The 13302-nt window shown below is 39.9% G+C and overlaps 1 protein-coding gene across 1 annotated transcript; it reads right to left on the bottom strand.

The window, feature by feature from the left end:
* Window positions 1-3570: 3570 nt before the first annotated feature.
* On the bottom strand, window positions 3571-4512 carry LOC100033074 (olfactory receptor 998). The gene has a single exon (XM_007506801.2). It carries the CDS (start codon window positions 4510-4512, stop codon window positions 3571-3573), a length of 942 nt encoding a protein of 313 aa, XP_007506863.2.
* Between the last annotated feature and the right edge of the window lie 8790 nt (window positions 4513-13302).

Genomic DNA, 13302 nt, shown 5'->3' with positions numbered 1-13302 from the left:
ACTTCCCTGTGTAGGGGAGACTAAGTCATTTAAACAGCATTTACTCTCATCAACCCAGCCTGTTACAACATATTGAGCCAACGTCCAAGCTGTCCATCTTCTGGCCTTCTGGTGAAACTGCAGTGCCACAGACCCTCACCACCACAATTGCTATTCCCAAACTGATTGTAAGCTTCTCATACTTGGTTTTCTAATTCTCTAATTTACTAATAAATTTAAACATTTTTATGGGTAAAAAAAGAAGAAGAAGAAAACATTGCTTCGATCCTTCTCCTCCAATTTCCACGTATTTGTACATTTTCTGCCTGCTCTCACGTGGGCTCAATTCACGAAATATATCTGGGTGGCCACACATTTACCCCAGTCCAGAGTACCAGGGTTTATGGGTAGTACTGATGAGTGTGTTCGAGTCCTTCCTAGTTAACAAACAAGTTTGAATGTTCCAGAGTAGCCCAGATATTGTGAGGGGTAGGCCAAAGAGCCAAAGTTTCATTCCTGGAGAAAGCTAGCCCCCAGCAAAACCAGGACCTTCGTGATGAAGTTTTCCCTTCCATAGGTTGCTACGGCTAATCTGACCCCTCAAATATACCATCAGTACCCTAGCCTGTCTTTATACAGGAGGGTATTGATAAACATCAATCACACATCCAGAAGAACTTAAGAACCTTTGCTATGAACAGTTAAGGATTTATTTATTTAATTAAAACCCTTACCTTCCATCTTGGAGTCAATGCTGTGTATTGGTTCCAAGGCAGAAGAGTAGTAAGGGCTAGGCAATAGGGGTCAAGGGACTTGCCCAGGGTCACACAGCTGGGAAGTGTCTGAGGCCAGATTTGAAACTAGGACCTCCCATCTTTAGACTTGACTCTCAGTCCACTTAGCTACCTAGCTGCCCCCCAGTTAAGGATTTATTGGTTCTATGTTCAAATTTTATTTTCAAAGCATTTTGCTTTAGTCGGTTGCAGACTGTGGCTGGTTTGGGAAGGCTTAGTGGGACACGAAATGTTTGGATTATTCAATGGTTGCTCTCCTCTCATCATTTATCTCTGACACCACCAAATCAAAATGATGGTTTTCATGAAAGAAGGGGATAAAAGGAAAATAAAGCAACAGAATAAAATACAGAATTCGTAGATATGCCCAAAAGTAACTGAACAAGAGGGTAGCTGGGTAGCTTAGCAGTTAGAGAGCCAGGACTGGAGCTGAGAGGTTCTGAGTTCAAATATGGCCTCAGACACTTCTGAGCTACATATAATCCTGGTCAAGCTATTTATTCCCCATTGCTAAGTCCTCTTTGCTCTTCTGCCTTACGATCAATATTGATTCTAAGGCAAGAGATATGAATTAAAAAAGAAAAACAACAGAACAAAATTAAATCCCTACAAAGAAGGCTCTGAAATATTAGGCAGAACTAATTGTGAATGAGTGTGGCCACTGACTGTCACTTTAAAAGTTTACCTCTTGAAACAATACAAAGAGCACTAGATCTGAAGATAGAAGACTTTTGTCCCAATCTTGACTATGGGATGCTGAATAAATAACTTAATTTCTGTTTTCTAGGCCTTGGCTTCTTCACATGTAAAAGAGAGGGAGGGCAAATATTTTTTTTTTTATTTCCTAAGATCCTTTCTAATAGAGTCCAAAATTAACAACATAAATTGTAGTATTAATAGATGGCCAAAAATTGATAAGTCCACCTAATTAACCAAGAACTATTTTTTAAGTTTATAGAACTTCTGATAGACTGGTTCCTTTATGGTTCTTTTTGAGAATGTTTTTAAAGGCATAAAATACAAATGAATTATAAAAGAAACAAATTATATTTAAATGGTTTCCAAAATGTATTTATAAAAAGAAAAACACAAGTTCAAAGGTCCCAGGTTCAGAACACTTTAATGCTTTTATCTGAACGAAAAATACATTCATGAACACATACTACATGCAAAACATCTTGATAAGGAACCTGGAATACAAAGAAAAAATTAATAATTCTCCACTGTCAAAGAACTGACATTCTAATGGCCGAGGGTAGAGGAGAAAGAAAGCAAACAGAAAGTTTTATCTGAAGTCAAATAGAAAAATTGCAGAATCTTTAGCAAAAGAGATGTCAATACAATTTCTATTGTGTCATTTCCATTCATATTTCAAAGGAATGTTGAGGCAAGTGCATTTTTCCGGGTCTTTGGATATTTCTTAAGTTCCCATGGAAGTAATTGATCGGCTTTATCTTCCACGCATGAGGCCTACAACAGCTGTCCTGGAAGATGAGCCAATAACTAGGGGTAAATTGGTCATATCATTGGTAGCAAGGAATGCAGGTCTGCACTCCATAGTGATTTGTGCTCTCAATTATGGTTCCAGTGACTGTGATCAAAGGTCAACCTATAGACATGAAGGTACTGCTGTTCACAAGGCCCTTTCAATATGTATATATAGATACAGAGAAATGTCTATATCTATATCTATGTGTCAATATATGTATATATCAATCTATCATATCTAACAAAAGACATAGACAGACTAACAGACAGATAAGAGAGAGAGACAGAGAGGGACAGGGAGAGATGATGGAGGGAGGAATGGAGGGAGGGAGGGAGAGAAATCCATAAGGCCAAGACATCCCATTAGAAATATTACAGGGCATATCTGCTTCTTCATTCTACATACTTCTCCATACCACCACTTAGAAAGGACTTCATGGTCAGAGAATGGATCTTCATCCAAAAAATGTCATGAGTGGACCACCTCAAACCTAGCAGATTCACCAATATGGGAGCAAAGGAAATAAGTGTTGGAGATTTGGTAAAATTGGGACACTAATGCATTGCTGGTAGAGTTATGAATTAATTCAACCATTCTGGAGGATAATTTGGAATTATGCCCAAAGGGATTTAAAAGATTGCCTACCTTTTGATCCAGTCATACCACTGCTGGGTTTGAACCCAAAAGATATAAAGAAAAAGGCATGTACAAAAATATTCATAGCCACCCTCCTTGTGGTGGCAAAAAAAAATGGAAAATGAGGGGATGCCCTCTTATTGGGGAATGGCTGAACAAATTGTGGTATCTGTTGGTGATGGAATATTGTGCTCAAATGAATAATAAAGCGGAGGAATACCATGGGAACTAGAATGACCTCCAGGAACTGATGCAGAGTGAAAGGAGCAGAACCAGGAAAACATTATACACAGAGACTGATACACTGTGGTACAATCAAATGTAAGTGACTTTGCTACTAGCAGCAATTCAATGACCCACGACAATCCAGAGGGACTTATGAGAAAGAACACTGTCCACATCCAGAGAAAGAATTGTGGGAGCAGAATGAAGAAGAAAAACATAAGATCAATTACGTGGTTCGATGTGGATATGATAGGGGTTTTGGCTTTAAAAGATCACTCTACTGCAAATATTAATAACACGAACAATAATACATGAATAACCCAGTGGAATTGCTTGTAAATTCTGGGAATGGGGAGGGAAGAGGGGTGGGAAAAAATAATGAATCATGTAACCATGGAAACCTATTCCAAATAAATAAATAATATCATGAATGGAGCTCATTTTTATTTACCCAAAGAATTTTTTTTTCCTTTCTAATGTCCTTCTGAATGCATTTTTCACCTCCTTGTTTCTCAAGCTATAGATGAGGGGATTCAACATGGGAATCACTGCTGTGTAGAACACAGACACAACCTTATTAAGGTCCAGGGAGAAGCTGGCACTGGGTCTTACATAAATAAAGAAAAGGGTCCCATACATGATGCTGACAGCAGTCAGGTGTGAGGAGCAGGTGGAAAAGGCCTTGGACCTTCCTTCAGCAGAGCGGATCCTGAGGATGGCCAAAAGGATATATATGTAGGAAATTAGAATAGTCAGACCACTGAAGACTCCCACACCTCCAGCCATGATGAGAAGGACTAACTCATTGAGGTGGGTGTCAGTACATGCAAGAGAGAGCAAAGGTGATATATCACAGAAGAAATGATTGATGACATTCTGGCCACAAAAGGGCAATTGGAAAGTTAAGACAGTATTAGTCATAGCGTTTAGAAGGCCCATGATGTAAGGCCCAACTACCAGATGGATGCAGACACTCCGAGACATGACAACGGTATAGAGTAATGAGTTGCAGATTGCTATATACCGATCATATGCCATTGCAGCTAAAAGGAAACACTCGGTGGTCACAAAGATTCCAAAGAACCACATCTGTGCCGAGCAGCCTAGGAAAGAAATAGTTTTCTTCTCTACAAAGAAGTCGGCCAACATTTTGGGGGCAATAGTAGACGAAAAGCAAATATCTACAAAGGACAAGTGGCTGAGAAAAAAGTACATGGGGGTGTAAAGCTGGGAGTCTATCCATATCAAGACGATCATACCCAAGTTCCCAAAGACAGTGATGAGATAGAAAAACAGAAACATAAGAAAGAGGAGAACCTGTTGCTGGAGATGTTCTGTAAATCCGACGAAAACAAATTCAGTCACCACGGTTTGATTCTTAGCTTCCATTATATGCTATCATCTGATAAAAGAAAAAAGACTAGTTTTATTACTGAATAATCTAGAATGTTCTTCTCTCCTATCTTATAGTATCCTTAGTTTCCACCAAAGTACATCTGTCAGTGCTTCCTTCCTCATGAAGATACCTTTATAAGAATTTTTCCCTTTTTTTCAATAGGGAAGAGAGAGGAGTAATAATGTTGCTGTCCGACTGTCTGAGAGAGAGAGAGAGAGAGAGAGAGAGAGAGAGAGAGAGAGAGAGAGAGAAAGAGAGAGAGAGAGAGAGAGAGAGAGAGAGAGAGAGAGAGAGAGAGAGAGGGAGAGAGGGAGGGAGGGAGGGAGAGAGAAAGAGAGAGGGAGGGAGGAAAGGAGAAAGAGGGAGGGAGAGAGAGGGAGGGAGGGATGTAGGGAGGGAGAGAGAAAGAGAGAGGGAGGGAGGAAGGGAGAAAAAGGGAGGGAGAGAGAGGGAGGGAGAGAGAGGGAAGGATGGAGGGAGAGAGAGAGAGAGAGAGAGAGAGAGAGAGAGAGAGAGAGAGAGAGAGAGAGAGAGAGAGAGAGAGGGAGGGAGGGAGGGAGGGAGGGAAGGAGGGATTGAGCATAAGCTCTTACTACCCCAAAGCATCTCTTTCATTCAGATTCCTGAAATATAATTATCCAAAATGAAAAGACTCCTTAGGAGAGGTTCTGATCTCTCTCTCTTTCAATTAGTTGGAAACACCACTGCCACATAAGTGTTCCTAGCATCACTTTAATCCAGTTACTACCATGATCAAAACCTTTCCATCATTCCCCAATTGTCTGCATAATAAAATTAAAGGGGGGCAGCTGGGTGGCTCAATGGATTGAGAGTCAGGTCCAGAGATGGAAGGTGAGGTCCTGGGTTCAAATTTGAATTCAGATACTTCCTAGCTGGGTGACCCTGAGCAAGTCACTTAACCCCCATTGCCTAGTCCTTAACTGCTTTTCTGCCTTGGAACAGATACATAGCATTAATTCTTAGACAGAAAGTAAGGGTTTAAAAAGTGATAATAAAATTAAAGGTAGTTAGCATGGTTTTCAAATCCCTGCACAGAAGGCTCTCACCTGTCTTTTCTGCTTGATCTCACATTAATATCTATATATGTACATATCTGCCAGATTAGACAACTTTCCATATGTGGTAGAAACCAAGGTGTTCTTTCTTCTGCACTTCTTCATTCACTTCTTAACTCTGGAATGCCTTCCCTACCCATCCATCTCTCTGCTGACATTCTCTGGCCTCAATGACCAGTTTAAAGAGCATCTTGTTCATAAAGACTTTCCTGATTCCCAGGTAGAAGAAGGGATCCTCCATTCACTAAACTCTTCACGACAGAGTCCTTCTTGGTCTGCAATCATTGGCTCTTAAGATATTCTGTGTGAGGCTCTCATCGCTCTGAATGGACCATGCATTCTTATAGGATGAAGGCGTTACTCATCATCATTTACCCTCCGTTGCCTGGAACAATGCTGTGTGCATCACTGCCAGCTCTCGAGAAATATCGTGCTGAGTAAATATTGGGGAAGTCTTGGCTGAACAGAGCTCTCGCCCCTTCTTGTACCCTTACAAACACTCCTCCTATTTCTAGGGTGCTCACAACCGGCATCATGAAGTAACACAAAGATGCTCGGGTTTCCAGTCAGGAAGCCACCAGCCGAGTCCCTGGTCTGAAATTTACTAGCCATTAGGACTATGGGAAAGTCCCTTCACAGGCCAGTTATGTGAGGACTGACTAAGCAAACTGAGTTGGGTGAATAAAAAGGAATGTGATTGTGGCGTAGAAAACAAGTCACCCTGGGAAGGCTTGTATAAACAGAAGCAAAGTAAAGAAACCATAATCCCAAAGAAGATAAACACGATGTCTGCAGTAATGTACATGAAAACTCCACTAAAAGACCAGAGAACTCAGGGCAGTGTTGACTCTTGGCTGCAGAGGACTGGTTAATCAATCGAGAAATCGTTAAGAAGAGCTGGCCTTGTACCTGACTCTGGTGCAAAAAAGCCATCAAAGAAACAGGAGAAGTCCTGGTCCTCGAAGCATTTACATTCCAAAAGGGAGGATATTCTGTACATATAAAACAATAAACAAACAAGTATGGTCTTTGGGTCAAGGATGGCACTAACAGCTGTAGGGATCAGGGAAGATCTCTCTCTTCCTGTGGGATGGAGTGTTTGACCTGAGATCAAGGTCGATGACAAAGCTCACTAGAGGTGGGAGACCTGTGGCATATGACCTCCTAGAACAATGTGATGGGGGAGAGGGGAGAGGACACTGTAGGGAAATGCCAATGCCTTTAAAAATGAAAGGCAGGAGGCAGATGGGGGATCAGTGGTTTGAGAGTCAGGCCCAGAGACAGGAGGCGCTGGGTTCCAATCTAGTATCAGACACTTCCCAGCTGTGTGACCCTGGGCAAGTCACTTGACCCCCATTGCCTAGCCCTTACCACTCTTCTGCCTTGGAGCCAATACATAGTATTGATTCTAAGATGGAAGGTAAGGGTTTTAAAAAAATAATTAATTAAAAGAAAATAAAAATGAAAGGCATCTGCAGATTTATTTCTCTTATCTATAGAAAACAAATAAAGTGATTTCTATTATTTGACTTTTAGGGTTGTTGTGAGGAAGAAATTTCTAAACATTTAACATTAAAGAAAGAGGAGATATAGTGTCCAATTGGTGGCACGTCAGTGTAAATTGCTTCCTAGCTTTACTCTCTTCTATTACAGAGATGAGGTAGGGATGATTCCGGGGGGGGGGGGGGTGAAAGCTCAAGACCCACATGGTTTATTTTACATTTTGGCCGAGGTCAGCCTGGATGGTTATAGGCAGTTTCTTCTTTCAGGAAGATACCTGACAATCCCTCTCCCACCCAGTAGATATACATCCCATCTCTGAAGAATCCCTGCTCTTCAGAAGAAATGAACTAATCTGATCACGTCTATCTGGTGCCATGGTCCATGCCCAACAAAGCCTTCCACTGAATTACCTTTGCCAGGGAAATCTAGTCCTGCTCTTTGGAAGAAGGCCATTCCCATTTCTATGGCAGAATAGTTTTCTGCAAAGCAGGGCAAATCTCAGGGTGCAGAAACTTCAGAGACGGCATCTTAGTAGTTATCTACTCAAGCCATTCCTGAATAAGAATTCCTTCCATTTTGTCCCCATTTTTATATGACGAAACTAAGTTGAAGAGATTAAGTGATTTGTTCAGGGTCATATGGCTGGTGTCTGAGACCACATTTGATCTCTGGACTTTGTGATTCCAAGTCCAACACTATCTGCTGCATCATCTAACTGCCTATTAAGTCAATATGTGGCCTCCTGTGCTTTCCACTAATTTTTGCTAGATGCCCCCCACCTCAAACTCATGAAGAGTAGCATCACACCCACACTGCCTCCGAATCTTCTCTTCTCCAGGCTTGATATTCCCACTCCCTCCAATTCAGCAGTGAGTCGTGGGAACAAGTACTCTCATTTTCTTGGTCATCCGCCAGTCAAATGTTCTCTGAATTATCAGCTGTTTTCCTAAAATATGGTGACCAGAACACAAGAACTATGATCGACGTTGTCTAGATGAGGAATCTAGGAGTCACTGTCTTAGATTAGACCTTTGACTTCATAGACACTGGACAATACTGTTAAGGAAAATTATATACATCCCATCTCTGAAGGGTCCCTGCTCTTCAGAAGAAATGAACTAATCTGCTCAAGACTATCTGGTCCAATGGTCCATGCCCACTTCCCAATGAAGATTAGGCACTTTTAGAGTTTTACCTGGGGCACTGAATGGTGTACTGACTTGCTCAGAGTCATACAACTAATAAACACAAGAGTTGAAACTCGAACCCTGTCTAGATGTTCTGGTTCAAAGGCCAGATCTCTCTCTTCTATGCAGTGTTGCTTCTCTCTTAAGAGTCACAGGATCATAATTATTTTGTACATGTCACTCCATATTTTAAAACTAAATTCAAGGTGCAAATAAAAGCAAAATAAGAAATTTAATATAATAATGTAATATAATATATTATAATGTAACATAATTAATATAATAATATAATATAGTATAACATAATGTGAAATAACATAATATAATATGATATGATATAATGAGATATGATATGACATGATGTGATATGATATAATATGATATAATATACCAAATTCATGCATTTTCTCTATAGAAATTCTAATGTCACTATGATGCTAAACCCATTAAGCAATTCTGTTTTTTCATTTGGAAAACAGCGGATTTAAATCAGTTGAGAGCTAGTTATTTCCAACTCTATGTACTTATAAGAAATTATAATGTTTGAAAGAGCCTGAATAACATATAGCATCCTGGAATTAGGTCAGGAAAAATTTAAATTCTCCCCCAAAGTATGATGTGACCCTGACCATGTTAATTAACCTCTCTTCTCTTCACTTTCCTCATCTGTAAAGTGGGGACAAATATGACAATATATGGTTCTTACTTTGCAGGGTTGTCATCAGAAAAAAATATATAAAGCACCTACCAAAACCTAACGTACCATATAATTAGCAATTATTAATATTACCAGTCAAAGCTATTGCTTGGTGTCATAAAGGCACCGAGTATTCCATTCATTGGATAGAACCCAGCTACTTTCCCGATTATTGGGTATTGTTTTTGATCCGATTTTGTCATCCATTTTCCTGAGCTCTAGAATAATTTGTAAATGTAATTTCTTTGGAATTTGTGGGTCTCACCTCTTTGAGGGAATTCTTCATTAGTCTCTTTTGATTTTTTCAAGGGGAATAAGGGAAGCCAAAGGTGCCCGCTAAAAACCTCATTGACAAGAAGGAAGATCATCTCCCTTCCTTGTGAGGACCCTCTCCAGGCATCAGAGCTACCTGTTCACTACATGAAGAGGCTGGAATCTGTCTTTTCTGCATCTCTTCTGAAAAAGAAAATAGAGTTGGTACCTTTGCGTTGGTCTTCAAGAGAGGCAACATAAGGGAGGTAAACTTCTTAAGACACTGGAATTTCCTTGGTTGGGAGCCAGCTCCCCAGTGAACCCCTAACCTCAGGAGCTTTATCCAATGGAGAAGGAATTAAAATAAATAAGCTTGGCAGATTCTAAGTCCAAAATCAACTCACAAAGGAGCGTTCTCTGCAATGGAAAATCTTCACTTTGTAGCAAGGGATTTAGAAAAAGGAACTTGGAAGTCATTTAAGTTTCCAGGAGAAAATGAAGCCCAGACAGAGAAAATTGCACTTGACAATATCAAACAACATTAGAGGAAGCAGATTTCAAAATATAGATTTATATGTATAGCATGTACAGTGATTAAGATATAATCTGTGAAGTCAACATGGAGAGCCAATAAGACTTATCTCAGCTAGAGCTGTTCACGGCTAATACTGTTCAGTCAAAACCAATAGACACAGCTCTCCCTTCTGTTAACCATGGATTGACTAACTTTGGGGAGAAGTAATGAGAGGATCGTTGATTTAGAACTAGAAGGGGACTAAGTAACAGTCTGTCTTCTCTAATACTTTCATTTCACATAGAAAGTATCTTAAGCTCACAAAGGGGCTTGGATAAGTCACATAGCTGGTGACAGAGACAGAGTTTGACTACAGGCCATCTAACTTCAAAACCAGGGTCTAAATATCTAATGGAATACTAGTAGACTAAATTCCTCCCACTTTAGTGTGATTGGCCAGTGTGACAAGGAAATCACTTTTAAAGACTGATATATATTAATTTAAAGTCGCCAAGGAATTCAGCTATGTAATTCCTAAATGAAAACTCAAGTCAGCAGTCAATCTTTTATGGAGTTTAATTACAATAGGAGGAAGAAAGGAATTAGAGATAGAGAGAGAGAAAAGGGAGAGAAAGGAATAGGGCTTAAATACCACTTCTGTTTAGGCTGGGCCAAATGGCCCAAGCCCTTAGATAGCTGGGGCAAAGAAAAGAGATCAGTCCCTATTACTCACTTGACCAAAATGGAGAAACAGTCTCAGAGGCCCCCACCTTCAGCTTCCTTCAGAGCAAGCTTCTCAGAGCACACTCCAACCTCTCAGACAAACTCCTTAACCACCCCCTCCTCGAGTCTTCAGACCCCCCTATCCTTAAGGAAACCATCCAAGTTTCCTCCCCTCAGTCCTCACATCTACCAATCACCTGTCCATCAATTTCCCTGTGCCAATGGAGGCTCTAGCTTAACCCAGGACCGCCCAGAGGTCTCTGGCTTTGCACATGTCTGTTGAAGGTCATATTTTCAAATAATTAAATCTTTGATCCTTTGCTACAGCCCTTTCTAAATCCTGTTAACCTGAGTAGGGTAGAGATTGGAATAATTAAATTTTGATCTAGGCTGCAGCCCTTACTCAATCCTGTTAGGACTGAGTAGGGTGGAGACTGATTCCAAGTATCTCCATTGTATCAATTCTAAAATCAATCATGACTCAAAGAAATTCCTGTTCTATGCTTAAGCATAGGTCAAAGTCCTTTCCATTGTTCAGCAAAAGGTTTCTGTCCTAAAGTAATCTTAAGAAGGGAGGAGAAGGAACCTCCCATGCCAATGGGGTTCACATTCCAATAGTCAAGACCCACTATCAATAGGAAAATTTTCAAGTACGAAATTTCCCAATGGTGAAATTTCCAACATTTATGAGTCTAAGAAATTTTGAGGTTTACACCAGGTTGGGTTGGAGATGGGAAAAGCAAGAACAAGCATTTATTAAAGTGCCAGGTACTGTGCCAAGTGCTTAAAAATAGTATGTCATTTGTTGTTCGCAAATACCCTTTGAGTTAGATGCTATTACTACCTTCTTTTTTATAATGGAGAAACTAAGGCAGAAAATAGTTAAGTGACTTTTCCAGGGTCACACAGCTAGTAAATACCTGTGGCTAGACTTGAATTCAAGTCTTCCATACTCCAGGCCCAGAAGCACAGTGCCAGGAAGGAAACATGAAATCTCCTTTATTTTTACTTGCATAGGAACATAGATTTAAAATTGTGTAATTAGAATTTTGTACCCTAGGACTCCGTTTCCCAGCACCCCATTTTGTGGTGATTACATTTTAGAGATAAGGTTTCTTTGAGTCTGCCACCCCTCGTGTTCTTCTCCCACTTTCCCAGTCTGGTAAACTTGTCTTTACTCAGGCTATACTTTTCCTCTACTTCAAGTGATTATCAATAAATTTTGTAAAATATAATACTTGGAGTTATTGGATATTAATTTTTATCTTACAAAGCTCAAAAGTATCTTAGAGGCAATCTAGTCTGACTCCATCATTTTACAAATAAAACATCTAAAGCGTAAACAGAGGAAATGACTTGCACAAAATCACACAATTAGGAAGCATCCTATTACAGACTAGATTTGAACACATCTTCCTGACTCCAAATGCAACAAGAGCCACAAAGCCCTCTCATGAAGGATATATGGGGATTCATCTTACAAACTATCCTTCATTTTCTATAGATCTAGAAGACATTTTTCTCTTTGTAGTAATACTTTAAAAAAATCCTTAGCTTCCATCTTGGAATCAATACAGAAGAGTGGTAAAAGCTAGGCAATGGGAGTTAAGTGACTTGTCCAGGGTCACACAGCTGGGAAGTGTCTGAGGCCAGATTGGAACCCAGGACCTCCCATCTCTGGCCTGGCTCTCAATCCACTAAGCTACCCAGCTGCCCCCTGTCAGTATTACTTTAAGGGGAAAAAAACACCTTTCCATTCTTGAACTTCATTCTAGGCTGATTAAACTAGAAATCTTCTTCTAGACCAGACAATGGTAAAATCCACAAGCCTGAAATGAATGAAAAGCCTATGTGCAAAGGTGAAGCAAATAAAAACTGGCTGTTGCTCTTGGGGAATATAAACATTTTCTTCAAGGATTGTAAGGTGGTTATGACATTGCTTTCTTAAAGTAATCTCCCCCTGATTCACATCCATGTTCTGTGTTGAAAAATAAATGTTGTCTTTCAGGACGGAGATGCTATTCATGTCACAATCATTCAGATGAGCAAATTGAGGAAGAAAATTCCAGTGACTTGCTCAAGGTCACATAGTAGGAGAGTTGAGAACCATTCTTTGTGAGGGAATATCTTAAGGAGATATTCATTGGGAAGCAATTTTTGGTGAAAAACAGAAGCTATCAGTGACAGCTAGGTAGCCCAGTGGATAAAACTCCAGACCTGGAATCAGGAGTACCTAGTTTCAAATCCAGACTCAAAAAACTCTTCCTAGCTGTGTGACCTTGGACAAATCATTTAATCTTAATTACGTAGCCTTTACCACTTTTCTGCCTTAGAAATGATACTTATACCTTCTGGGAGGAAAAGTTGGAAATAATGCAAAAGAAATTCACGCATCTACAAAACCAATTTGACCAAACTGTAAAAGAAAACCAGGCTTTAAAGCAAGAACTAATAAAGCAAAGCCAAAACACCAAGAAATTAGAAGAGAACATAAAATATCTCACCGACAAGATGATAGATCTGGAAAATAGAGGGAGAAGAGATAATTTAAGAATAATTGGACTCCCAGAAAAGCCAGAAATAAACACCAAACTCGATATTGTGATACAAGTTATAATCAAAGAAAATTGCCCAGAGATTCTAGAACAAGCGGGCAATACAGCCACTGACAGAACTCACAGAACACCTTCTACACTAAACCCCCAAAAGACAACTCCCAGGGATGTAATTGCCAAATTCCAAAGCTACCAAACAAAAGAAAAAATCCTACAGGAAGCCAGAAAAAGACAATTTAGATATAAAGGAATGCCAATCAGGGTCACACAAGACCT

The sequence above is a fragment of the Monodelphis domestica genome, chromosome 6 (assembly GCF_027887165.1).
Source record: "Monodelphis domestica isolate mMonDom1 chromosome 6, mMonDom1.pri, whole genome shotgun sequence".
Taxonomy (NCBI): domain Eukaryota; kingdom Metazoa; phylum Chordata; class Mammalia; order Didelphimorphia; family Didelphidae; genus Monodelphis; species Monodelphis domestica.
The sequence above is the reverse complement of the archived record's forward strand: the minus strand, read 5'-3'. Positions and strand labels throughout refer to the sequence as shown.

Excerpts from the sequence above, each read along its gene's own strand:
- LOC100033074 (XM_007506801.2), bottom strand. The coding sequence starts at position 4,512 with ATGGAAGCTAAGAATCAAACCGTGGTGACTGAATTTGTTTTCGTCGGA.